This window comes from Centroberyx gerrardi, chromosome 7, assembly GCF_048128805.1.
Source record: "Centroberyx gerrardi isolate f3 chromosome 7, fCenGer3.hap1.cur.20231027, whole genome shotgun sequence".
NCBI classification, from domain to species: domain Eukaryota; kingdom Metazoa; phylum Chordata; class Actinopteri; order Beryciformes; family Berycidae; genus Centroberyx; species Centroberyx gerrardi.
In genome coordinates this window covers 28,999,066-29,026,998 of record NC_136003.1, presented here as the reverse complement: position 1 = coordinate 29,026,998, position 27,933 = coordinate 28,999,066, and the positions used below count along the sequence as shown (strand labels likewise).

Genomic DNA, 27,933 nt, shown 5'->3' with positions numbered 1-27,933 from the left:
GCTTGGTTTGTAGGTTGATTTAATTTTGCTGTCCGTGGAAGGGTTTCCTGTGAAAATATATAGGTCACGGTACTCAGCTAACCATAGCTATATGGGTCATAGACATCATTGGTCATTAGCTGACTAGAACAGCTGGTTAGCATGGTAGCTGTTAGCCCGGCAGCAGAGGATTTATTATAAGGCATTTCATACGGAAATAACTTAACGTTGATTCACACGCTTATGATTGCGAAGTTCACACTGCAGCCAGACCGTCTGGTGTTAGCAGCTGGTTGTACATTTAATTATTTTATATTTGAAGTCGTCTCTGACTGACTGACTAGCCACTTACTGTTAGCTGACTTAATCGAGCAACTTACCTAACCAGCTAACTTACGGCTTGCAATAAACAAAGGTAACTTAGCTCGCTTACTCAAGTTAGTCGGTGGTTTGTAAGTTAACTGTGCGGCACAGCCAGGACTGGGCTTCATGAATGTCACTGTTTTACGAACATACTTCAGAGTTTTAATGTGTCTGTCTCTCCATCGTAGCTGACTAATTCAGCTCGTTCTGGCTACAGTGTTTGTAGCAACTTAGCTTTTCTTCATCTTGCCATCGAGTTCGGTTGTTTACATTAGTGCATGTCATGTTCGGCAGAGTCTGCCTTGTATGTGTGCATAGGAAACTGATTTGTCATGCTCATTGAAGACATGTATTCCCTTCGCGCCTAGCTGGGTTACAGTAGCTTGGTGTAGCTCTCAGACAAAGTGGACTGGCAGGGTTTGGAGGTAGGATGGCTTTCCATGGTGCAGGCCGGCAGACAGTGTGTGGCAACTTGTTTCCGGGCTCAGAGTTGGGCCACAAGTATTTCTGCGTCAACTCTTCCTCCGGAGCTCCCTCCACGGGCCTCAGCGCTACGCCGTGTCTGACGGGACCCACTGCCCCGGCGGGGACGCCCCGCCACCCCACATCTCTTGGGGGAAGCACCGGCGGCGGGGCTGCGGTGCCTCAGCCTTACAGCAACCCGGCCAGTGAGGTGCCAAGCCCCGCGGAGATGGAGCCAGACCGCCCCATCGGCTATGGCGCATTTGGAGTCGTCTGGTAAGTGAACTTCCATAAAAAAGATCCTTCAGCTCCACTGTTGTACTTGCAGTATGTCAGAATATTACTGAGGCACCGCAGGAAGGCTTTTAGCATATGTTCAGAATCAAATGACCTGCCAAGCTTGCACAGAAGACTAAATCTTTGCATAGCAGAAGCTCTGTGTGCACAGAGGAGTTTGCTCTCCTCAAGGGAACCTGGATGAAAACACTGTTTTTTGAGTGTGCGTCTGACTAGCTGTACGTCTCACTTTCCTGCAGGTCAGTTACAGATCCCCGTGACGGTCGCAAGGTGGCTTTGAAGAAGATGCCCAATGTCTTCCAGAACCTGGTCTCCTGTAAGAGGGTCTTCAGGGAGCTGAGGATGCTGTGCTTCTTCAAACACGACAATGTAATACTGGGCTGGACAAAGGGAAATGTGGTGAAGGGAGGTGTGACTGGGGAGGATGGGGTAGTTTCAGTAGATGGGGTTCAAAGATGTTTTGCAGTTGGCAGAGAAGGGTAAACAAGTGATTGTGGTTTGTTGATGTCTTCTTCTTCTGTCCACCCAGGTGTTGTCGGCCCTGGACATTCTGCAGCCTCCGCAGATTGACTGCTTTGAGGAAATGTATCCTTTACACACACACTCAAACAGCTGGTCAACATGATGCCGGATTTGTGTGGCGTTTACATCTCAGAGCACGGCCTTCATCTGTCCAGTAGTGCTGTGGAGCATTCACTACACCTTCGCTGCCACTTTCCACCCCCCCCCCCCACACACACACACACGTTACCACATACATTCCTTCCCTCACGCCTTCTGTCCCAGTTTCTTTTCATTAATTGTCCCTGTCATGTCCTCCTTTTTATTCTCTCTACTTAATATAGCTACTTGTCTCTGGTCTAAATCCAGCACATCACTGCAGATGTGAGGCTGGCCACTGGTGAATATTGAAAATAGATGGTTGTCATCACACTAATTTTTTGTGTGTTTGCAATGTCAAACGCGTATAACACATACAAACTTGTATTGGGGCCACACACACACACACACAAACAAACTTGACCTCATGTTATGCAACCATGTACATTTTGACAACTGACAAATGAGACGGGTATTCGGAGATAGGCTTGTTTGTGTTGGCAGGAGGTCAGTCCATCTGTCTCAGCTTTTCCTTGACAGCCGCCACCCCACAGCTACGTGATAACAGAGCTGATGCAGAGCGACCTCCACAAAGTGATCGTGTCACCTCAGCCTCTCACCACCGACCACATCAAGGTCTTCCTCTACCAGATCCTCCGAGGTGAGTGGCCGGCGAACGGCCTCCGATCGTCTGCTGAGCTGCCGCCGCACACCGATACGGTTTTCCCCGAGATAATGAGAAAATTATCTCGAGATCTTGGGATGACAAAGTTTGTTTTCTCGAGATGATAAAATCATGTTCTGCTTAAAGACTTCCCCAGATTGATCCATGGCCATAAATGCATATCACCATCATCGCCGCACGATAATATATGCCACTACGTCACCACACCTTTTGAGTTTTCCTGAACGGTTCTGCAGTATTCAAATTGCAGTGATACAGACTCTTAGATGGAGTGCTTCCTCACTGAGTTTAATTAGCATTGACTCGGAAAGGCATGTATTTTCTCACAGTGGGAATCCTGAAACTGGAAGAAACACGCACCCAATCATCCTTCATTTGACCATGGACGGATACACCTGCTCTTGTTCCATTTATATAGCGAACACTGTGTTTAGGTTGTATGTCTAGAGGGTCATTTGACATGTGTGTGTGATTGCACCGGTGTGAGAGAGCGCAGGAAGAAGAGGAGAAATCAATGTAATTGTTGCTTTTCTTGTCCAGGTTTGAAGTACCTTCATTCTGCTGGGATCCTGCACAGGGACATCAAACCTGGAAACCTTCTGGTCAACAGCAACTGCCTGCTCAAGGTAAGCCTCCTGCTTGTGTGTGTTTTGTTTTTTAATTGCAATAACTTCAGTTGGAAAAACAAATGTGTACGGCCCCAAAGCACTAAGTAGATTATAGACCATCACCTTTTACATGTGCATTAGTAGATGAAACAGAAAACCCCCTGCTGCTCAGTCTGAGGGTGATATAACGAGGAAAAACCAGCACTTGCTAATTCCCTCTCCAGTCTCTACTTGTTTATTCTAGCAGCAGCGTGTCATACGGACGTTTTGGCACCAGCCGTCTTCAGCGCCGGGTGCTAAAACGCCTGTACAACATGCTGCTGCCTGAATTAGCAAATGGGAGACTGGAGTGAGAATTAGTTTTTCCTCGTTAAATTTTATCTTTCTGAACCTGGCACCCTGCGAGGTTTAAGTGTTTGATGTTGAGCGTGCCTTTTGTCTTCTTCTCATACTTTCTTAGACGTGTTTTCACACCTAGAGAAACTGCTCCAAGTTTGAAAATAACTGAACTCTTTGTTGGGTTCGTTTGCACATATGAGAAAACAGCAGTCGGACTCAGATATGGACGGTAACAATCAGACCAAGATCTTGTTGAGAGGAATGTTTCTCATTACGTTTCCAAACCAACCCTGAACTTTTGTTTGGAGGGAGAACGTGATCTGACCATGAACCCACCCAACTACAGGAAGCACAGTGCATTGTGGGTTAAACACACTGTGAATTATGGGTTAAGGACGAGTTTTACCCCTGAAGAAAGTCTTTTACTGCACCAAATTTCTGACCAATGAAGGAAACGACTGCTTCATTGATTAAGTAATTGAGATTTTGCCGTGTGAAACGTAACCGAACCAGTGCGTAAATTCAGCAAAATAACAACTCATCTCTTGCATCTTCCCCACCCCCGCGGTCAGATCTGTGACTTTGGGTTGGCGCGGGTGGAGGAGCCGGACCCGTCGCGTCACATGACCCAGGAGGTGGTGACGCAGTACTACCGCGCCCCCGAGGTGCTGATGGGCAGCCGGCACTACGGCTCCGCCATCGACGTCTGGTCAGTGGGCTGCATCTTCGCCGAGCTGCTGGGCCGACGCATCCTCTTCCAGGCCCAGAGTCCCATCCAGCAGGTGAGACCAGACGAACCTCAAACTAACACAACAACTCCCAACATTTCAAGAACATGTGAGGCGGAAATGTACGAATGAAAAGTATGCAGAGGAAAATTAGTTACAGCACTATGAGGGTGAGCAAAATAACAGCAGTCAAACATTCTGTGTATGTATGTGAAAATATACTTGCATGAAGTAATGAATGAAATAAGAATTATGAATATGTGATGTACAAGTATTGAGATATATGCAATATATACAAATGGGAGAGAATATGTAAAAAACAAAGGTGAATTTACAGCTTATGCGCAAAATGTTCACATCAACAAGTCTACAGAAGGCCTCACATGTAAAAAAAAAAAACTATGCTCCTCATCAAGTAGGGCTGGACGATATGGTTGAAATCAATATCATGATAATCATAAGGATTTTTTTTATATATATATATTTTTGATATTGAATGAATTTCAAATTCAGAAAATTTCAAATAATATTCCTTAAAATGTTTCATACCTCAGTTTGTCAGAGTTTTAAAATCAAAAATTTTATCATCAGTTTAGACAGCAGAATTGTGTGTCAGGATATCCCAAATATCGTCATATCATCACAATATGATTCCACACATTGAATTATCAGCCAGCTCTAGTATCAAATATATCCCCTTTAGATAATCTGTTGAATGTGCAGATTTGCCTGTTTGCATCGAGCTGAGCTGTTCAGCGCAGTAAACAGGATGAGAATTGTCCACACTGTCGACATCAGATTTTCTTTAACACGGTTCCTGTCCTCTGTCTCTTCTTGTGTCCCAGTTGGATCTGATCACAGACCTGCTGGGGACTCCGCCTCTCTCTGCCATGGCGTCGGCCTGCGAAGGAGCCAGAGCCCACATCCTGAGGGGGCCCCACAAACCGGTGGGTGACAGAAATCTGTGGTCAATCTGGGTCTATTTTGCTGTTTGGTGCTGTTTTTTTTTTTTTTTTTTTTAAAAACAACGGTAAACATTCAGAATCAAAGAGCGAGGGCTTCTTTCTAGAGCCGCCATTTTGCACCAAGAGACGTTCAACAATCATGCAGGGAGAAATCCATCGTAGAAGAGGAGAGAAACCAATTCCTCCACCCACAGGAGCAGGAGAGAGACCAGAATGCAATGCAGCTACAAGACAGGTTGTGTTTAGCGAAAGGGGCGAAGCTGCATTGTGGGAAATGTAGGAAATCACTGAGTATGTTTACATGCACACCAATACCCGATTATTGGGAGTAATGAGCTTATGTCAATATTTTGATTACATTTACATGGTTTGAAGTAACGCAGTTTCGCTAATAACGAGGTTTTTGGACTCATTTAAAAAATCGATCCATTACTTGTCACTGCACTATGAAAGCTGAGAGCGGCTGTGGCTGCTCATATATTTTTGTGTTATGTTATGTTTTCTCCCGATCAGATCACGACTTCAGTACGTTACTGATTGTGGTTCCATACCTTGATTGAATGTGTTGATCAGTTGTGATTTCTCCTTCTGACAATGTCAATTCCACTTTAGTCTTTCTACACATTAGCAACACTATCAGGCTTACTACGCTTGGCAAAACAATTCATTTGTCGTCTGGAGATAACAAAATAATTAAGTCTGACCTCAAGATAACAGGCTAAAAAAAATATGAGCAACCTTGGCCGTTCTCTGCTTCCGTCCCGCACTGCGTCATGTTGTTTGTTTTGTAAATGCAACATCCGGGACAACATTGCTGTCTGTTGACCGACATGCTCAGTTTGAAAAAAAACGAAAGAAATCTGACATGGATGTTTACACGCCACAATAAAATCCACATTCAAATAAACATGCAAATTAAAATATGTCTAACCAGATAAATGACTCCAGTGTGGTGTGGGAAACCTGCAGTGAAACCTGCCTCACTCTGCCTGACACACCTGAAAGAGTTTCATTAGTCTGGCTTTCAGTGGAGAGTTTTAGTGTCCCATGAGGGTATAAATGCTGTTTCAGAGGCTTTTCCACCCTGACAAGTATATAATTCTGGGGGAAACACTGAATCATTGCAGTTTTTGGGAATGTTGTAGTCACAAAAATGGTCAAATATAAAGATATAGATTGACTGCACAGAATATATCGGCTATCCGCAGCTTCAATACAACAATATCAGTATTGGCCTTCAAAAACCCATATCAGACTCATCTTTGGTGGCCGACCACAGATAGATTTACCAATCTGAAACCATAGCAGTGCCTCTCCTACCTGCCCAGCACCACCATCAGTACCCTGTAGGAAACATTGCCACTTGTCGATGCGTTGTGCAGCTGCTGCCTGTCTCTAACGCTCTAATGTTTTCTCCCCCCAGCCGTCGCTGTCTGTACTCTACATGCTTTCTGACGGAGCCACTCACGAGGCGGTGCACCTGCTGTGTCGGATGTTGGTGTTTGATCCGGTGAGAGCAGATGATGCAGACAGAAACACTTAAGGACTTAACAGACTTATTCTGAATAAGCTGTTTTTATCTGTTAATCTATTGTGAATATGTTGTTTTTATCTTTTAACCTATTTTGAATAAGCTGTTGTTGAGAGTTCGTCAGTAAGCTGTTTGAGCAGTATTAAAAAATGTTATACAGTGTTCACTGCATAATTGGATCTTATGAATAAATAAATTAAATTGACGTACTTGTTCCTATAATTGTTTTACAATAGGCCAATGCCAGGCAGCTTGTATGAGTGTAAATTGATTATTACTTGGATCGGATCATATTATTTCTAAAAAAGAAATGGTATCGGTTCACCTGTAAAGTCAAACCAGCGAGTGACTTCATCCTCCTCTGTTCATATCCAGGCCAAACGGATTTCGGGCAGCGACGCCCTGTCCCACCCGTACCTGGACGAGGGGCGACTGCGCTACCACACCTGCATGTGTCAGTGCTGCTACTCGGTTCCCAGCGGACGAGTTTACACCCGAGACTTCGAGCCGCCGGCCGAGCGACCGTTCAGCCACAGCTACGAGAACAGCCTGCTGTCTGTGTGGCAGGGCAAAGGTACGGGCCGCGGGTCGCCGTGTGACTGGGACACGGGGCTGGGAGATGGGGCTGAAATCAATATCATGATAATCATAAGGATTTATTTTGATTGATGTTCATCCCATTGAACTGCATGGTAATTAGGGATGGGACGATCTGCTTATCTCACGATACGATTCAATACACAATATGGGGTTCACGATTCAGTACATCCACCATATGAGGTAGTAAATAAAGTTCGATGACAACAAAGTCTGACTGCGCAAATAAGTGCAAATAATATAATTTGGATGGAGAGCTTGTGAAACTGATGGTCAAGTCGTCTCATTTGTGATTATTACAGCAGAATAAAATGGAGCTAATGTCACGATTCATTAATCTGCCCCACGATACGTATTGTCACATTTTTATATTGCGATATATCGAATTTCAGTATATTGTCCCATCACTAATGGTAATTTAAAGTGTGATGAAAGTGTGAACTCTAAAAATGTTTTCAAATAATATTCCCTAAAATGTTTCATACCTCATTTCGTCAGTTTTTAAATAAAATTAGCTGTTTATCATCAATTCAGACAACAAAATTGTGTATCGCAAAATCGTCATATCATCGCGATACGATTCCGCTGAAAGACGATAAACAATAATATTGAATTATTGCCCAGCCCTAAACATGCAGTGCCAGGCAAACTGCAGCAAAGCTACAAACAACCAAACTACGACACAATACACCCCCCCCCCCCCCCCCCCCCCCATCTCCTCCCCCAAAGCCTTTTATGATCGTGCACAAGGTGGTTATGAAAACAGGCGAGGTCAGTATCAAAATAGAGGCCGACACACCATGACTCTCCCAAGGCAGGTGGATTTATTAACACTTTCTCATTGGTGTTATTGGTGTTGCTGCTTTTAATAATAAACGTGTTTTTTTTGTCGGTTTACGATAACTGAACCCTATTGAAGACTAACTAGGTTTAGTCTGAGAAAAAAAAATCAACGTGCAAATATTTGTGACGATAACACTAAAAAAACGATATGTTCATCAAAAAATAAAAATTTGATTTGAACATGAAACTGAGTGTTGATTAGTAAATATCTATTTTATGTTAAAAGCATTGCATACATTTTTTCCTTACTTCTTAATTGGAAAAATCAAATAGGGCTTTGAAAATTTAGCAAAGGCAAGATGTCCCCAAACTTTTGACGGCAACATTGTCAACACTGAGTCAGATCTCACAGTGTAACTGCTCTTGGTGCACCGGCCACCTAACTGTGTCAGTCTTCCACTGTTTTTCCACCTTGATGTTTATCCTCAAAACAGCAATAAGAGGCAGCAGAGGCAGGAAACAGCACAGCGTCAGCACTTTGAAAACTGTTTCTAGCTTGCAATGGGTTCAGTTACTGTACATAAGGTTCATAGCATATATTATACATGCATTTCTTTTTTGTCCCTCCATCAGAGTTAATCCACCGCTTTATAACGGAGCACCAGCAGGGCAAACGAGTGCCGCTGTGCATCAACCCTCAGAGCGCCGCCTTCAAGACCTTCATCAGGTGAGACACGAGAAGTTAGATAAGTGTTGTCGTCTTGATAGGGGAGCAACACTAAACTCTTTCACTTTTGATCTTAGAAATGATATAAATAACACAAAAATACACCAAAAAAAATGCTTAGGAAGTTTGGAAAAAGTGTGTAAACTCACCCTCACACTGCACATTGCTTGATTCTGAAACTGACTGTGTGTGTTGTTAAGGATCAGTGATATTTTCAGCCTGTATAGTCAGGCGTATAAAACACCAAGTGATGAATCCGCATCGTCCAAAAAATGAAAGTCTTGAAAAGTATGGAGTTTTAAAATGGAAAGTGTGTAAAAACCCTGTGTGTTTTTCACGTCAGTCAGTAAACGGTGCATCTGAAAGCTCAAAGTTCTACTATTTTAGCATTTATTTTCAGCATACTAGTTAGTAGGTAGTAACCCGAATGGGATTTTGAAGACCTGCCTACCTTGGAATTTGAGCATTTTCATGATCAAAAATGTAAAAGTATTCAGTGTTTCCCACATCATTTTCTTCTTGTCAGGGTGGAAAAGCCTCTGAAGCAGCATTTAGAGCATCATGGGACACTAAAACTCTCCACTGAAACCCAGACTAATGAAATTATTTTAGGGTTAGCAGCTCCTTAAGAAGGAGGAAACTCCAAAAAACCTTCACTGCGTTTTTAAATGAAGAATTCATTTACAAAAACACTGTTTAAATGAGTAAATGACATGACAAAATAAGATTTCACTGCAGGGTTTTACAGACTGACACCTCTGAATCTGCTGGGTAAAATCCTCCCACACCACACTGGAATGATTCCTCTGCTCAGCCATCTGATACAGAAATATTTAGTAGCTGTTTCTAGAGAGGAATCTCCATCATGTCGGAGGCGGATGATATTTAAAAATCTGAAATTGGCCAGTCAGTATCAGCCAGATATAATGGTCTAACCCTAGAAGGTAGTATGCAGTAGGAGATTTCCTTTCTCTGACCAAATCACCTGGAAAAACCTCTTCTTCCCTCCCTTCCTTTCCTTCCCTCCTCTCCTTCCCTCCTCTCCTTCCCTCCTCAGGTCCACTGCATGGCACTCCTCCAAGGTGTCCAGGAAAGAGGAGAGATGAAGGATCCTCCTCTGTGCGTAGAGGAGGCGACGGCAGTTCGGAGAAAGGATTTCACTGGCCGTGGCGTCTGGAAGCACCGGAGAAAAGAATTTGGGTCTTCTTTGTCTTTTTTTTTTTTTTTTTTTTTTTTTTTGAACGATGAGGTGCGGAGGGGAAACGATCCACCCACCCAGCCGCGTGTTGGGGGGGTGGAAAACAGCCGACCCACCTGCGCTCCTCCTACAAATTGTACACATCCGCCCCCCCCGCCCCCGCCCCCCCTACCTCTCCCCCCGCCTCCCCTCTCAGTATGAAAACTCCCGCTTCAAACTAAAGACTTGAACAGCTGATGCTACAGGCATTTTCGGTGCTGAAACAAAAAAACAAATGCTGCTGACGTTCTGGAGGAAGGATAAGGAAGAGAAATATAGGCTGCGGCGAGGAGGAGGAAAATGACTGAACTCAGTGCTAGATTGGGTTTTCCATGTATGTTAGTAGAGACATTAAGGAATAATGATTTCAATTGTTTGGTAGAATAATTGCTTAGTTGATTTTTTTTTTTTTTTTTGAAGTCATTCCAGCCCTGTGCAATATGGTTTAAAATGTAAAAAAAAAAATTTAAAAATACAAGTGATACTCAGAGGCGGGGGAAAGCAGTAGGCTCCTCGGCGCTCTCTCTCTCTTGCCGACCAGTTTTCAGACGCCGAACCGGATCAGCGTTTCACCTCACCCCCCCCCCCCCCCCCCCCCCCCCCCCCCCCCCCCCACCACCACCACCACCACCCGCTACACCCCACCCCCCCACCCCCAGGTTTTGTTTCTGATCCTACAGTTCACTGTACACATCATTCAAACGCGGCACTGTGTTTCCAGATGTAGCAGTTCTCACCACAGTCGTTCGTTTTTGTTGTTTTTTTTCCCCCCAGTGTCTTTCATTCAGAGTAGTGATGAGTTAATGTCAGACCCTGGATCAGTGCTGGTAGACCGCCTCCGCCCTCACGTGTTTCTCCTCAGAAGACTTGGGCCGCGTTCAGCAGGAGGAAACGCTGGGTATTGACGGGCAAAGATCTCATAGGGATACATGTGGGAAAGGGGCGCGAAGCAGTGAGAAATAGGGGAAAACATGAGTGAGGTACATGTTTGTTCGTTCCCCACATGTAGATACCCTAGCTAATGTTCATGAGATTCTCTGTAAATCACATTTAAACATCTGCTTTGTATTTTGTTAGCCATGGCCACTTTTACATATTTGTCCATCTCCGATGTCAACAGATTGTATAAATTGTAAGAATTCGCTTTTTTCAATGCTAACAGGAATAGGAGTTATGACTGCTTTTAGTGCTTTTTTTAAGTAAACTAAACAGCTATTCTGCAAGTAGAAGATGCCAAAACCAGAAATAATTGACAGCTCTTTTAATTTTGAATGCCAAAAACGACGACGAAAAAGTGGTGAAATGGCTACAAACCACCGAAAAGGTCATGTCAACAGGTATTTTCTTAACAATATGTCTTCTCGCCTGACATTTACCCAGAGTTCTTTAGTTTTTCTTCCTGCTGAACGTAGCCCTACCTTCACCTCTTCACTCTTCAGCCATGCCTTTCTGACCAAACCCAACCAATGGGGGGGGAAACGGAACTGAAACTGGAAGAGGAAGCGGCTTTAGAGACGCAAGCTGGAGTGTCCCGCAGATCATGCTTCTCCTATTTTTATTTCTTAATTTATTGAGTGTCTGTGGAAGAGTGTGTGTGTGTCTTTACACCCAATTTTTTTTTTTTTTTTTTTTTTGTAAGTGGAATACGCGGCCGTCTGCCCATGGTGATCTCGTTACCTCAAAACCAGTAGGGGTGGAGCAGGGAGGGCGTTGGACCCCGGGGTGCACCTGGGACGTGTGCATATCTATAAACTGAACTCCTACCATGTACTGCAACGAAACGTCATTCCTTTTGGACTCGCCGACTCCTTTCTCTTACCTCTCGGTCACTCCTCGTCTTTCGTCCCACCGTAAGCGTCGGCTGAAGGTTTCTGGGAGCAGATGGTCGGGAGCTTGTTGGTGAAATGCTGCTGTGTTGTTTTTTTTTTTGTTGTTTTTATTTCTTGTCTTTTCTTTGGTTGTTGTATTAGTTCCTGTTCAGTTTAAGGCTCAGGTGTCCCATTGCAGACTATGAATTGTACAAACCCACCTAGGGATGCACCAGTATCGATCCCGGTGTGGCCTATCAGGCCGATACCGGGCTAAAACTTCAGATTTTAGAAAGATTTTACCTGATACCAACGGTCACTCTGTAACAAGTCAGAGATTACATGAGTCAATTTTCTAGCTTTTGCGCCCTCAGAAGAGCGTCGGTTCTCTCTAATGGTGTAAAATGGATTACATCATAGTGATTTTTGTCCAGTGAGCCCAAACCAATGGTTGGAGTCAGGGGTTCTCAAACGGACCCCAAATAGACACACATTAGGGCCACACACACCCACATTGGATAAGATGAAGTCCCAGGGACTCATGAGGCGATTCTTATTGATCAGGTCAGTGGTTCTCAACCTTTTTCGCTTGTGACCCCTTAAAACCAAGCGATGTCTTCTTGCGAACCCCCCCTGTCAAAGACAGTCCAACCAGAGAATGATTTTCATTTCATAGTTTCATTTGACATCAGAGAAGGCCTAGAGGCTGAAAACTATTCTGTATTTCACAAGAAAAAAGCAAAAATTAGAGAAATAAACACAAAAAATAGACAAGATCACAAATTTGTATGATAGAAATACGTTTTTTTTTCTTATCCCAGAAACCAACTCCCAGGTTGAGAACCACTGGATTAGGTATTAGGATTTGAAGAACTGTCTACCCACTTCTCCCTGGTGAGAGTGAAATTTAGGATTACAATAGTCATTCTTGCAATCATTCTCACATTAGACATCATCTAATTGGGGATAATTTCCACTGAATTAAATTATAGTGTTATGAAACTACCCCTCCTTTTGCTGGGAGACCCCCTCAAGGACCGTCGACCCCCACTTTAGGTAAACCAGTACTTCAACGTGTGACACTCGGACTCGGTAGCGGTGCATCCCTAAACCCCCGAACAGGAAGGAGCGCTGAGCGTCGACGGCGGCCCCGCCGTCACCAGGAGGCGTCTCGGAGGTTCAGGGCGGCCTCTCGGATCCACGCCGACTGGATTCCCAATTCTTCTTCTTCTACCCTCAAACCTCACCTAATACTGTTAGGAAAAGCCAGTCCCTGTCTGCGACTGCGAGCGCCGTCATCCCGACGCCGGGTGACGCTACAGGGACTGAAAGAAAACTTTGTATATCTGCATGTGTATATTTATTATCCCATGGAGAGCGTTTGGGTTTGAATGCCGTGCAATGGTTGAGTTGTCAACATTGACAAAAAACGTACATTTTGTGGTAATTTTATTTAATTCATCTTAGGAAGTGATTTTATTCTGGAGTTTTTTATGTTTGTTGTGATCCCCATTTTAGATTTTTTTTTTTCTTTTGTTTTTTATTTGTTGTTGTGTTAGTAGAGAGGGAAGTTTTAAATAGATGGCCTGTGTGCGCTCTTCCCCCCCTTCTCCCTTGCACTTATGTAGTTGGTGAGTGCGTTTAGGATCTCTGTCGCATTTTTCAGCTCTTGTCTGTTCAGTTTTTTGCCAATAGACGTTGAAGTGGAAGCTGTGTAGAGCAGAGCAGAGCGGGGCGGACAGACGACCGGCCATCTATAGAGGTTAGGCATTTTTTCAGATATGAAAAGAAACTTGATATGTGTTTATTATGAATATGAAACCAATGTTGTTTTGAAAAAAGATGTTCTGTTTTTGTCATAACGTTTTAGCAAAAGTTTTTTTTTTTTTTTTTTTTTTTTTTGACTTGTGTTCCCAACAAATACTTGAATTTCTTAAAAAAATGTTTAGAGTTAAAGTAGTGAATGATAAATAAATGAATAGACACTGGATAATATTCCTGTAGCCTGTCATCTATCCTAACATCCATCCTGACATGTTTTACTAGTCAGGTGGAAACCTTTTATCTAACATGTCAACTTTTCACTAACTTAAGGAAAACAGCTTTGTTTTAGCTTGACATCTTGTGCATTTTTGAATTTATCCATTGAGTTTCATAAGGCGTAAGATTTTCTCAACCCATAGAGACACCATGTAATCCTTCAATGAAGTTAAAACCAGAGATGACAAAAAAACCACCTATATGAACAAAAAATCTATTATCTTTTTCAGAATAGAAAAAGATAATATTATAATATTATCCTCACATAACTTGCATCAGTTGAATTTACCTAAAGTTTTATATCGGCCTCAAAAGGTGGATAAACTGAGTTATGGTGAGTTTATCCTCCACTGCACCCCTGGTTAAAATGTCACTAACGAGTCATTTTCACTTTTTATTTTATTTTTTAGCTTCTCCGTGTGCTGAGAGAAGAGCTTGTAGGATTTTCCTTAGGTCTCTGAATTGCCTGATAGCAGCTATTATAGCAACTTGCTGCTGCTAGTTTTCACTATAGTTGCATGGCAAGATTGATATATATATTTTTTCACCTGGTGGAAGTGTTTGTCTAGCTAGAAGATTTATTTCAAGTTCCCTGGTTTACTGATAAGGTAAGTCGTGTCATTTTACAACACCGACTTGGGTTTTGCATATTGTTTGTTTGGCTTCTTTGTTGTTTGTAGAATCCTTAGTTGAGGATGTAACATTAGCATAGTAGCTAAATGTGTGTTAATAATAATGTTGAAGTAGTGAGAAATGACTGATGATTTGATTTCATGATTTGCCAAGACACAGCTGGCAAGAGTGTATAGCATCAAGCTAGTTTTCACTTGTTTTTCCCATTTACAGATTCCTCCTTAAATATATTATGTATTTAAATATGGAACTTTGTACTAAAAAGCATTTTAAGTTAACACATGTTGGTCAGTAAGGGTTTTGCTTTGAAGGTTATGACCAGAAGTCCCACTTTTTTGTCCCAGCTGGCTTGACAGTTGTGTTCAGAAGCCCGGAGCCAGTTCTCCTGCTCCGTCCCACCAGCTGGTCCGGTTCCTAAATGTGGAGCTGAAACTCCTCTGTGTCTGGGAGACCGTCCAAAATCTGACCCTGCAGTCCCGATGTAAACTGATCCATCCATCTCCATCTGTTCTTCCTTCCTCTGTCACTATCTGAAGCTCCTCTACTTCTTCAACAGTCTTTACCTGTGGAGTCCCTCAGGGATCAATATTAGGGCCAATCTTCTTTTCCATTTACCTGCTCCAACTTGGCCCATAAACACAATATTTCCTTCCATTCCTATACCGACTATACACAAATATATCGATATCTACGGCCTAGTCACTCTCAGGTAATGCCTTAGTAACAAGATTGCTGGATTTCACTTTTTTTTTTACAGCAAAATAAAAACAAGAGACATATAATAATCATAATACACTCTTAACTAACGGAAAAAAGCCAGTCTATAAATCATGAAGTATGTGGCAAACCTAGAGTTTTATGGACATTGTTTTCCTGCATTTTGTCACATCAAACAAAAGTGCATCCTTCCCTTCCAGTTTTAAGAACTATTGTCCGGCCTGTTCACGGGTTTTTGCCCATTGATCCATGCTGTATATTGATAAAGCTATGGGTTTACTATGGGATTGTAATGACTTAAAGTGGAGGATATTGGGGTTAGTACAGTTACCATTAGTAGTGTAACAAGGGTTAGACTGATAAATCGGGCTGATATTGGATTTCAGCCAGTCGATGTCGTCCACCTCTGATATGACTGAGGTTCCTCCCTGAACACAGCTAGTGAATATAATTTAATTATTTTCATATCAGATGTCTGTCCAGAGAAACCATTCCAGTGTGGTGTGGGAGGATTTTACTCAACAGTCTGTAAAACCTGCAGTGAAACCTGCCTCACTCTGCCTGAAGCAGCTGCTGACCCAACTAAAACAGTAGTACAGGCTTTCAGTGGAGAGTTTTAGTGTCCCATGAAGGTCTAAATGCCTCAAATGCGTATGATTTTCCCAAAAGAGACAATATCGGCCCGATATATCAGTGTAACCCAGAATCAGCCTTTTGGGAGTGAGGCGTTAATTACTGAGTGACAAGATTTTTTTTTTTCCACTTCTTCTCCCCTCTGTTTTGTAGCCTCTCTCTCTCTCTCTCTCTCTCCCTCCCTCTCCCTCTCCCTCTCCCTCTCCCTCTCCCTCTCCCTCTCTCTCTCTCCTGTATACCTGTGGGTGGGAGGGAGGCACGGTGAGTTGACAAACGTGTGACGCACGCCGCTGCATCCCTCTCTATGTACATAACATGCTTTCACCAGGTGAAGTATAACCTTCATGCAGCAGCCGGCCTGCTGCTGTTTCCGCCCACAGAAGAGACCCGAGACGGACTGCAGGCTTCACAGAAACACATTTCAGTCAGGGAAAACTCCCATATATTGGAATTGAACCGTTTACTTTAATGAGATGACATGGCAATGCACTTTTTCTTTTGGCGGAGAGAATATGTGCCTTTATGTACTCCCTGCGCACCGAGCATGAGCTACCAATCAGGGAGTATACACACACACACACACCCCACCCTCCTCCACCCATCCTACCCCCTCACACTACATGAAAGCAGATGTAAGGTGGTGGCGGTGGGCGAGGAAAAACAGCAAAAACTCTTAAAAACCTGCAGCACAGCAGCAGATCAGAAGCAGCAGACAGGCTGGGTGAGTACCAGCAGGGTTTAAATGCTCGGCCCCCGTTAACGAGAGTGTGTGTGATTGGTGTTTGTCAGGATTCAACAGACTGCAGCACGACTGAGTTTCCTGGCTGAGCTTGTGTTGCTCAATTTAAAGCTTCCATATCACTGTTTTGATGATTTTGCTTTCAAATGTCCTCTGGTGGCTCAGGATAAGAATAACAGTCTTCACAATGTCTTGCAAATACTTGTGGGTTAGTGAAAATAGTTGAGTTGAATTGAATCCATTTGAAGACCAGAGTCCTCACAATGCTGGATCCTGATTGGCCAACAGCAGCAGCTCTGCTAATTCATGAGGAGGGCATGGCCAAAAAAAAAAAAAAAAAAGTAAAGGTTGTGATTTACCACATTAAGGGCGCAAGATACACCTCATTCCCTCAATTTGATCATTTCGTACCATCATTTTCATTACACCCAACCACCCCTCACCACCACCACCACACACTCTCACACACACACACACACACATTTACCCGATAGCTTACTTGCTACTCCCTTGAGTAGCCTGATTATTTTGGTTGACAAAAGATTCACTTAGTTGAATCAGGGTTTTCGATAAGTTAGAATGGATAGAGATTTGTTTATCCAGTTTTACTACAGATTAAACTCCATTCAAGGTGTTATTGTTAGTATGAAACTATTGACAAGCATATTGATAACTAATAGGCTTTACTGTCATCAATATGCAAACCGTTTCTATCTGTCACTACTTGCAGCTCGGCATCACTCCAAGTCTCCCTTCACTGTTATGTGACATGATGTTTTTTCTTCTTAATGTGTGCAATAAACTAAACTAAAGTGTTATATATTGTCTGCACCTGATGGCATGTCAGGCTCATAAATCAGTGCAGTGTTATCACAGAATACATTCCTCCTCCTGCAGGCCGGCCGCTCCCCGGCCACAACAAGCCCTCCGGCAGCTTCCAGGGCTTATGGACAGCATGCCCCGCCCACTTGAGCCTCTTGCTCAGGCTCAACAGCCACCTGTCCTTTAAAGCTTCCAGCACATCAAGGTGGCGTGTGAGAACGAACACGCACACTTACATACACACACATTACACACACACACACACACACAGACGAAGGCAGTGAGACCCAGGCATCATGTTGGCCCTCCTGGCTGCCGGCTGCGTCTTCTTCCCCGGACTCTTCCTGCTGTCTAAGCAGAGTCTGAAGAGCGTGTTGGGATGGAGCGAAGGAGACGCTGCCATCGTTTCTGCTCGGTAAGAACACACACACACACACACACACACACACACACACACTCACACACAGGCATTCTGCATAAACACTAGAACCAGGTGACTTGGGGTCAATTCACTTTCAGGTGACTCAAATGAAAATATTAATTGAAAAATGCAATTCACCAAACACCGGCAGATTCTGCGTTCTCAGTAGTTTCACCATACAATATGAATGAAAGTGGAGGAAACGATGTCATGACCTGCTGACCAGATGCTGCTGTGGTTTCCTCTCAGGCTGGTGTCGTCCGTCCAGGCTGTCATGGCCTGTTCAGCCGGAGGCATCATCGCCTCTTCTTGCAAAGACGTCATGGAGGACAAGTGAGTACAAAATGTGTGTGTGTGTGTCCATCTTTATGTATGTTAGTGTGTGTGCAAAAAGACGGACTCTTTGCCTCCCTCTGAGCACACCCTTCTTTGTGTTCTTGGGTCGGACCGATAAATCAGTCTGCCGATATGTGGGACCAATATCGGCCTTTCAGATCAATTCAGATCTTTCCGAAAAATCAGATCTGGTCCAGTCAGTGTCGTCTACTTCTGATATGAGGCAGTTTGATTGATTACATATTTAATGTAGAATTGATCAATACTACACTGGTTGTCTGTGGGAAGACCTGCATTTGAACTGATACCAATGTGATATTTTGATCAGATTCAACACAAGTATGCAAGAATATGTTTTATTTTTCTTAGTGTCGTGGGTTTCGGTGGAGAGTTTTAGTGTCCCGTGGTCTAAATGCTGTTTCAGAGGCTTTTCCATTTTAAGAATACAATTCAGGGGCAAACACTGAATACATGAAAATGGAAAAGCATAATGAAAACAGTCAAATTTTAAAGATATTGAATATCAGCCACAAAATATCGTTACTTCTATCCGGAAATATCGGCAATGTTGGTGTCGGTATCGGTGGAAGCCCAGCGAGTGTGAAAGTGTCTAGAAACCAGACCTCAGTCTCTCCTGGATCCTGCCGCATCCCTCACCTAATCTAATTACAATCTCAACCTAATTAGTCTCTCCAGCCAAGCCAGCAGCAGCAGCAGCAGCAGCAGCAGCAGCTATTTTAGTGCCACTAAGACGGTCACAGTGATCCCTAATCTACCACACCGAGGAGAGGGGGGGGGGGGAACGGGGGCTTCATTTCCCAGTCAAAGTGGAGAGGGTTGGTCTGAGCGCCGGGGCCCATTTGATTAACAAATCACTCCACAGCCTCGGCCCTCATACAGCAAGGAACCCTGGGTAGGAGGCACTTTAACCCCGTGACAGCCCATATTCAATATCTTTAAATCTGACCGTTTTATTGTCAGGGTGGAAAAGCCTCTGAAACAGCATTCAGACCATGGGACACTAAAACTCTCCACTGAAACCAACTACTACTACTGCTAATAATAATGACGATAAAACATATTCATGCATACTAGTCTGGAATTTCAATTTCAGTTTAGTTGTAGTGTGGGTTTGGTAGTTTTAGTTTAGTGTTGTTACCTCCGTCAATGAGGTAATATCTTCGCCTGCATCTGTGTGTCCGTCTGTCCGTCTGTTAGCAGGACATCTCTAAAAGTTGGGCACGGATTTGCACAAAACTTGGTGTGAAGGTTGGTTATGAGCCAAGGAAGAACTGATTCACTTTTCATGTGGATTGGCCTAAAGGGGGCGTGGTGGTGGGCGTGGCTTATCACCAAAAGGTGCATAACGTTCCTTGCAGGGTGTTGTCTGTGCTCTACTGCGGCACATTTTCTAGTTAAAGGTATAATGATAGAAGTTGACAATAGGTATTTTGTATATGTTGGCAACAGGCATTGTGTAATACAAATAAATCATATCATTTTCATCAATTCTACAGTAAATATGTAATCGGTCAAACACATATCAGAGGTGGACAACACAGGCTGACGTGATTTTTAATGAAATATCAGCCTGATATATCGGTCTAACTCTCTAAGAAACAACTGATCTCTGGGCAGGAGGAGCTCTTCTGTTTCTCCTCTGACCTCCACACTGACTCACTTCCTCTTCTTTTCCTCTCCTTTCTCCCTCCTCCTCCTCCTCTTCTTCTTTCTCCCTCCTCCTCCTCTTCTTTCTCCCTCCTCCTCCTCCTCTTCTTCTTTCTCCCTCCTCCTCTTCTTCTTTCTCCCTCCTCCTCCTCTTCTTTCTCCCTCCTCCTCCTCATCTTCTTTCTCCCTCCTCCTCCTCCTCCTCCTCCTCTTCTTCTTCTTTCTCCCTCCTCCTCCTCCTCCTCTTCTTCTTCTTTCTCCCTCCTCCTCCTCCTCCTCTTCTTCTTCTTTCTCCCTCCTCCTCCTCCTCCTCTTCTTCTTCTTTCTCCCTCCTCCTCCTCCTCTTCTTTCTCCCTCCTCCTCCTCCTCTTCTTTCTCCCTCCTCCTCCTCTTCTTTCTCCCTCCTCCTCTTCTTCTTCTTTCTCCCTCCTCCTCCTCCTCTTCTTTCTCCCTCCTCCTCCTCCTCTTCTTTCTCCCTCCTCCTCGTCTTCCCTCAGGCACTGGCTGACCGACACCTATATTCTCTTCGCCACGCCTTACTTTGCCTACGACATCTACGCCATGTTCCTGTGCTACTGGCACAAGCTGCAGGTCAAAGGTCACGAGGAGGAGGAGGAGGGCGGCGGGTCGATGGGCGCCGCGGCGGCCGGCTACCTGCGGCGCGAGGCGCTCATGGTGCTGCATCACCTCTTCATGGTGGCCGTCTGCTTCCCAGCATCAGTGGTAACTATGGAGACCAGGGATCAGTGGAGAGAAGTGGAGTTTGAATGAACGGACAAAGGATGCTCAGATAGATTAGATGAAACTTAGATGATTCTTGTGAGTAAACATGGAAAGAAACATGGATGTGGAGTTTGGTTGCAGTAGCATCAAGCGTGTAGCAAATACGCCTCACTTCCTGTTTGCATGTCTTCGCAGTCAAATTTGCTTGTGCTTCGCAGATGGTTAAGAGTATTAAAATTCTGTGCCATAATGTCCACATGTGCTGTGTGCAAAGTTTCATTGAGATTAGATCAATGTTGCATAAAATTCAAAATGGCAGAAAATGGTCATGGCTGAAATGAAAACTAAAGCCGCTGAATCTGAGGGGGAAATTTTTGATTCTAGTCCGTACAAATCCATTTTTACAAAAGTTTCACAATTGCTTGCATTAGGATCTGAGAGGGTTTGATTGGTGAAACGCTTGGAAACAAATACAATTATCTTTCAAGTGCCTCCTATTCTCCCTCTTCTGATCCATCTGTCTGTCTGTCTGCCTGCCTGTCTGTCTGTCTGTCTGTCTGTCCATCTGCCTGTCTGTCTGTCTGTCTGTCTGTCTCTCTGTCCGTCTGTCTGTCTGCCTGTCTGTCTGTCTGTCTGTCTCTCTGTCTGTCTGTCTGTCTGTCTGTCTGTCTCTCTGTCTGTCTGTCTGTCTGTCTGTCTGTCTGTCTGTCTGTCTGTCTCTCTGTCTGTCTGTCTGTCTCTCTGTCTGTCTGTCTGTCTGTCTGTCTGTCTGTCTGTCTGTCTCTCTCTCTCAGTTCTGGAGGCAGGGGAGGGGCGATTACTTCCAGGGCGTCTTGTTTCTGGCTGAGCTCAGCACTCCGTCCGTCTGTCTGGGGAAAGTCCTGATCCAGGTAATTAACCCCCCCACCCCTCCCATCCGCCTGCTCTGAAACCTCTGTTGTGGACTTGAGTCAGACTCAAGTCACAATTTTGACTTAATGCATGAAGAGAATACTTGAGACTTGACTTGGGTTCTGGTGACTTGGGATTTGACTTTGACTTGTAGTTTGATTTTAGTCAATTTGGATGTTTTTTGAATGAAATCATTACAGCGATCTTTCATCAAGCACACAGATGATTTTAGACGGTTTAGGTTTTCTTCTGAGGAACTTGCAGCTAGAGCCTCAACTTGATGATGCATTTAATAATAATACAGTAATATATCCAGGAAGGTTGAATCATGCACATATCATGCACATATGTGGGCAGGTGAAGATGTAACATGTGGCTGCTGCAACATGGAAGGAGTTTGACCACTTTCTGTCTTCAAATAAACGTGATATTTATTTACAATGTACAGGATCCGGTACCAAGAGCGCTGTTTAACATGAACTGTGAAGCAACTTGGTTTTCTGCCTTTTCCAACACAGAAGGATGTTAATATCTCTAATGGAGAAAATGGACTCTATCATCCCTTCTTCCTATCCCTCCATCTCTCATCCCTGCCGCTCTCTCCACTCCTCCAGTACTAATTGTATTTTCTCTTCAGTGCTACATGAAGTTAACTCACACCAAACTGACTTGAGGAATTTAACGCTTTTTTGATGTCTTCTATCTCACCTTTTATCTTTTCCCTTTATCCTCCCTCACTCTGGACCCGATTCTGTCGGTTTCTCTCGTTCTGGTTTCGTCCCATCAGTTCAACAAGCAGCACATTCTCCTGCACAAAGTGAACGGAGCGCTCATGCTGGTCGCTTTCTTCAGCTGTCGAGTGTTGCTCTTCCCTTACCTGTACTACGCCTACAGCAGGTAGGACCTCCCTGCTGCATGCTGCCTGTCTCTCTGTCCGTCTGCCTGTCTCTCTGTCCATCTGCCTGTCTCTCTCTCCCTGTCTCTCTGTCCGTCTGCCTGTCTCTCTCTCCCTGTCTCTCTCCCTGTCTCTCTCCCTGTCTCTCTGTCCATCTCCCTGTCTCTCTGTCCATCTGCCTGTCTCTCTCCCTGTCTCTCTGTCCATCTGCCTGTTTCTCTCTCCCTGTCTCTCTGTCCATCTCCCTGTCTCTCTGTCCATCTGCCTGTCTCTCTCCCTGTCTCTCTGTCCATCTGCCTGTCTCTCTGTCTCTCTCCCTGTCTCTCTGTCCATCTCCCCGTCTCTCTGTCCATCTCCCTGTCTCTGTCCATCTGCCTGTCTTTCTGTCCATCTGCCTGTCTTTCTGTCCATCTGCCTGTCTCTCTCTCCCTGTCTCTCTATCCATCTCCCCGTCTCTGTCCATCTCCCTGTCTCTCTGTCCATCTGCCTGTCTCTCTCTCCCTGTCTCTCTATCCATCTCCCCGTCTCTGTCCATCTCCCTGTCTCTCTGTCCATCTGCCTGTCTCTCTCTCCCTGTCTCTCTGTCCATCTCCCCATCTCTCTATCAATCTCCCGTCTCTCTATCCGTCCCCCCGTCTCTCTGTCCATCCCCCCGTCTCTCTGTCCATCTCCCCGTCTCTCTGTATCCATCTCCCTGTGTGTCTTTCTCCAGTTTACTTGCAGTAATCCCAGAATTGGGAGTATGACATCGCTGGTTCACTTTAGAAAGGCCAGGAGAGTTTAAAAGCCTTAAAAGTTTAATATTAGTAAAATCCTAAAGGTGCTACATGTAGCATTTAAACATCAATAATTTATTACTTCATAAATTTGGAGACATTAGTATAATTGTAAATAAATAACCCGTCAACAAACAAGATCATTGCCAAGAAGCAACGGGGTTTATGGGAAATGTAGTCTTAATTTTGAGAAACACTAGCACTAACAATACCACAGGTGTGAGATAGAGGCTACCAGTGAGACTATAGTCTCATTTGTTTACTGTAATTATACCAAGGTACCACAATTAATTTGACGATATATTGATGTTTAAAAATATTACACATAGCAGCTTTAATATGCATCTAAAGTATGTATAAAAGACAAACTGGCATCATATCCCATCATGTCAGAGGTGGGCTACATTGACTGGCTGATTTTAATTTTAATAAAAGGCCAATATATATCCTATATATCCTATATATCCGTAATATCAGCAAACCGATATATCGGTAGTCAACTTGCGAGACCCGTCTGCCTAATATATCAGTGTATCCTTAATTGAAATCCTTCCTACCAATAATCCTGTTCTTGCTTAGGAGATAAACTGATATTTTCTCATTGTTAAAACACATTTGAAAGTGATTATATTGCAGTAGGTGAAATGATGAAACGGCCGTCAGTGACATCTGTTCACTTTTATCAGCTGATTAACTCAGAGGATTCACGAGCTTCAGGACACTCACTGTTATGGTCACTTTATCCCTCTAGTTGCTGACTAGCTTTAAGACAGAAAGGCTGAAGGTTTAGCTTCTTAACAGGCTTGGTGATAATCTCTGCTTCATCTGATCTGTGAAGAAACAACAGAGCGCTAATCTGCTCACAGTCAGACATGCAGGACTTGGTTTTCTGCCTTTTTCACACAGAAGGATGTTACTATCTCCAATGGAGAAAATGGACTATATCATTTTCGTTGGAGAGTGATATTATCATTTTCGTCCTTCGGCCTTTCCCTCCTTCCACCATCTGCTGCCAGAAACTGAAAGCTTTAGCTCAGTTTGCTCTGGAAGAACAGCGCCCTCTTCAGGTTTTGACCCATAAAGCAATTAATTTGGTCAAAAGTATTTTAACTGAAAGATGCTTTGGCATTATCATTGCTTAGGGGACTTGTGCCTTTTTTCCATGAGTGTGAAGTATTAGTTGGCCTGGTGGTCTGGGTTGCTGAGTTTTGATGGAGCTATTGAGTACAGGAATAATCAATAGCTCAATAGGAGTGTACATGTTGTGAAACAAGCAAGTTAAATGACACTAAAACGCACTTTATAATTGATTTTAAGTAAAGTAAAGCCCTCTTTCTTTTTATTGACTTGAAGGTAATTTATAAAGCAAAGATGAATATTTAACAGTCTGTCTGTCTGCATCCATTCAACAGTTTCATTCAGCTGTTGTAGTTTCGCTCCAGAGCGCTTTGCCACAGTATGTGTTGCTCTCTCTTGAAAGGAGAAAATTTCATGCCAAGCTCTTTTAAAAAATCTGGCAATTTAATGTAGTCTTGATTACCAGCAAAGGTAAATACCACATAAAATACAACCTTAATACCTTTTCTGAACTGTTAGGATCCACTCTTCAATTTGGCATACATGTAATCCAAGCAGCACTTATTTTAATCACATTTCACTTTTAGAACTGATCCACACTGCCGCTACCATGATGTAATTTGATAGAAGAAGAGTGTGGAAATAACAGGTGAACCAATTCAACAAGTTAAAATTTGATTGAGATAAAGTCCTGTTTGGTAGATTGTATTTGTGCCAAATGAAAGAGAATGATTCAGAAAAGATCTTGAGTAAAATGTTGTAAATTGCCAGAAATCTGAATGGAGTTTGGTGTGCCTCTGTCTGTCTCTACTGGCACAGTTATCTGATGTGTTTGACAGCAGCGCCCTCTGGCCTGTGTTGCAGGTACGCCTCCATCCCTCTGTACTCGGTGCCGCTGGTCGCTCCGTGGCAGTGCAACATGGGAGCCGCTCTCCTCATGGCTCTGCAGCTCTACTGGTTCTGTCTGATCTGCAGAGGAGCTTTCCGCCTTCTGACGAGAAGCCTGAGCTCCGCGCCGCCCGTCCCGGCCGACTCAGACCGCCTCCTGCCCCCAGACAACGGCTACACCTCCCACCAGGCGGACAGAGAGACGGACAAACACTGAGCAGAGGGTGGAGAAGGAGGTGAAGAAGAAGAAGAAGGCAGAGAGGAGCATGGAAAGACTGCTGGAGTCTGCTGGGCGACTTCAACCCAGCAAACATGAGCCAAAACACAAAAAGGAAGGAACTGCTGACTGACTTTTGTCTACAAACACAAGAGTGAAGTGGAAAGTTGAGCGTTTCTCCTCCTTTGACGCACAAGAGAAAGTATGAGAGCAACAAGAGTGAGGGAGAGAGGAGGGTTGAAGGCAAACGGTGGCTCTGACAGAGTTAATGAGGTTAGAGGAGAGGTTCAAACCCCTGAATAGCCTGGGGAAAATGTATGGGAGGAAAGCGAACAGCTGACTAATGAACAGAGAACATAATTAAGTGCATCATGAAGCGAGATTGCCACAGGAGAGAGAGGCTGAGAGTGTGTCGGTGTGTCTAAGAAGAGCTGCACAGGGACGGAAAATCCCTCGACAGAAAACGGCCAACGGTCCTGACCCGAGTCAGCATTTAGGAATTAAATCAATTCATGAGCTCTCCCCGTCTGTAAGGGCAAATCTAAAGAATGCAAAACGAGTGAACTGTCTTAAGTTGACCAACACTAGTGACACTAAGAGGGGAAACAGGATAAAGCTGATTGCTGCTCTGGGATCAGTTTTGGTTTTTCCTCAGAATGAATGAGAAATGAGCAGGATTGGACAGTAAGGGATTACATGCAACAGAATTACAATAAACTGATTACAAAAAATGGAAACTGTAATATTTTAGAGGTAAAACAAAATAGTAATTTGAATAGATTTGGCTGTTTGATTACCCAGACTCTTAGAAAAGGCAATTAGACAAAGGTATTTAGATTGTGACACTGCTGTAAATGATACCTACTCAATATTCAGACTCAGTTGGGTTAACTGTTGAACTGCACACTCTTTATCACGGCTTCCCAAATGTTTTCATGTAAAAAACTCCCAAATGGACACAAATTTTGGCCATGGACGCCCATTTTCCCCCAAGAGACAATACAGGTGCCATTACACTTAATTTATGATACTGTAATAAAAACTGATCTTTTTAAATACAGTTGTTGTTGTTGTTCTGGAAAATAAAATAATACAAGTGCTGGAAAGTAAACGCCAACTTGAAATAGAAGAAGCCAAGCTCTCAGCTGAGATGAATGGCAGAAGAGGAAAGTTTGAACTAGAGGCTCAAACTGCAGCAACTGATGCAGAAATAAAGATTTTGGGGGAGGGAGTGTGAGGGACCTGGACCTGGCTGGACCTGGCTGGACCAAAGAACGGCATGAATGAAATATGTAGACTAAAGGACACTAAGGCCTCCAGGAAGGCTGGCTAACCCTTTAAATTACACAATAATGACTGTAAATATCCAAGCAAAATAGATGTAATAACTAGTTATAGCATTAGAATGACTGGGAATTACTGAGTAATATACAAGTAAAAAAGATGCTTTTACCATAATTGTATTAGATTAAGTGAAAACTTAGAGCGGTGCTGGACGTGAAGAATAAACTAGTTGAAAAAGGAAGAAACACGCTCTCTGCACTGATTTATCTTTAATATCTATCTATATAAATCTCTATATCTATCTTTAATGAACCCTGACGAAGACCACGAGCTGAAACACATTGGTTTTAATGATAAATATTCACTCTCAGTACTGCAAGTGTTGCTGGAATATTTTTTTCCATTCATTACAGTAAGTGACGACACCAGAAACAATCACTTTCAATCACAATCAATGGTTTTTCATTAGGTCCCATTAATACATGATATATTTTAGAAAAGACATACCACTACTGACTGTACACCATTCTCATATATAAACTTACTCCATAGTAACTCCACACAAATAACAGAAAACAACAGAAACCACAGAACGGGCCTAGCATCTTTTTTACTTGTACATTGCTCAGTAATTATCAGTCATTCTAATGCTATAAAGACTTATTTATATCAATGTTATATCTATTTTACCTATTTTACTATTTTATTAAGAGTTATTAGTCTACATCTATTTTACTTGGAAATTACTTAGTTATTTCCAGTCATTGCAATGAAAGGCCTGTAATTTAAAGGGTTACTCTACTTTATTGTCCGGGTTATTGCACTATATAATTTAAATTTCAGATTAGAAAAACACATTAGGAGCCTCCAAATCTGCGTCAGCTCACATGCAGGAAAAAAAACCCAACACAAAAACAAGAGAACATGTAGCGTCCAGAGACAATATAAAGCTTAACATTGGAAACAAGGGAGGCATAGCTTATTCCGCGTGCCTTTGCGTGTGAATGACGTCATGAGCGGCGGTATAATTGTCCCTCGGGGGCAGTGGGGGGTAAATGATGGGGTCTACTGGCGTCAAACAGTTTAACAAGTTATTTGATCTCTCCTTTTCATGGCCAGCGGTGTTTGTGATGATTCATGTTGGAAACTGGCCTGGCGATCACGTGACACGCGGTTTGCTGACATCAGTTTTCACCTGTAATCACCTTCATTCAAAGTGCAGATCCTCTGTCCGGGCGTCACTGTCCCGTAACTGGATCTGGACGGTCCCGTGCAGACCGAGTCCTCACTACAACCAGCAGCCTTGTCTCCTGCCGAAGTGTCCTGGAGCAAGACACTGAGCCCGTCCCTCACCTGCTGCTTCACTGTCAGCAATTAACACAACTGTCAGCTGAAACTACGAACCACTATACTGTCTTAAAATAACCTTACATTTACATTATTTCACTCCTTAAGTCATGTAAA

The 27,933-nt window shown here is 43.5% G+C and overlaps 2 protein-coding genes across 2 annotated transcripts; both read left to right on the top strand.

Annotated features, from left to right (window-relative positions):
- Positions 1–309: 309 nt before the first annotated feature.
- On the top strand, positions 310–9,770 carry nlk1 (nemo-like kinase, type 1). The gene is made up of 11 exons (XM_071894520.2): positions 310–1,080; positions 1,341–1,470; positions 1,631–1,686; positions 2,256–2,362; positions 2,927–3,012; positions 3,906–4,115; positions 4,907–5,008; positions 6,450–6,536; positions 6,933–7,131; positions 8,571–8,664; positions 9,722–9,770. Exons 1-11 carry the CDS (start codon positions 773–775, stop codon positions 9,768–9,770), a joined length of 1,428 nt encoding a protein of 475 aa, XP_071750621.1. The 5' UTR covers positions 310–772.
- Positions 9,771–16,376: 6,606 nt separating this feature from the next.
- Positions 16,377–25,185, top strand: LOC139907745 (ceramide synthase-like). Its single transcript, XM_071894244.2, has 7 exons — positions 16,377–16,453; positions 17,565–17,708; positions 17,964–18,047; positions 20,216–20,441; positions 21,236–21,331; positions 22,120–22,229; positions 24,945–25,185. Exons 2-7 carry the CDS (start codon positions 17,590–17,592, stop codon positions 25,183–25,185), a joined length of 876 nt encoding a protein of 291 aa, XP_071750345.2. The 5' UTR covers positions 16,377–16,453; positions 17,565–17,589.
- Positions 25,186–27,933: the final 2,748 nt, after the last annotated feature.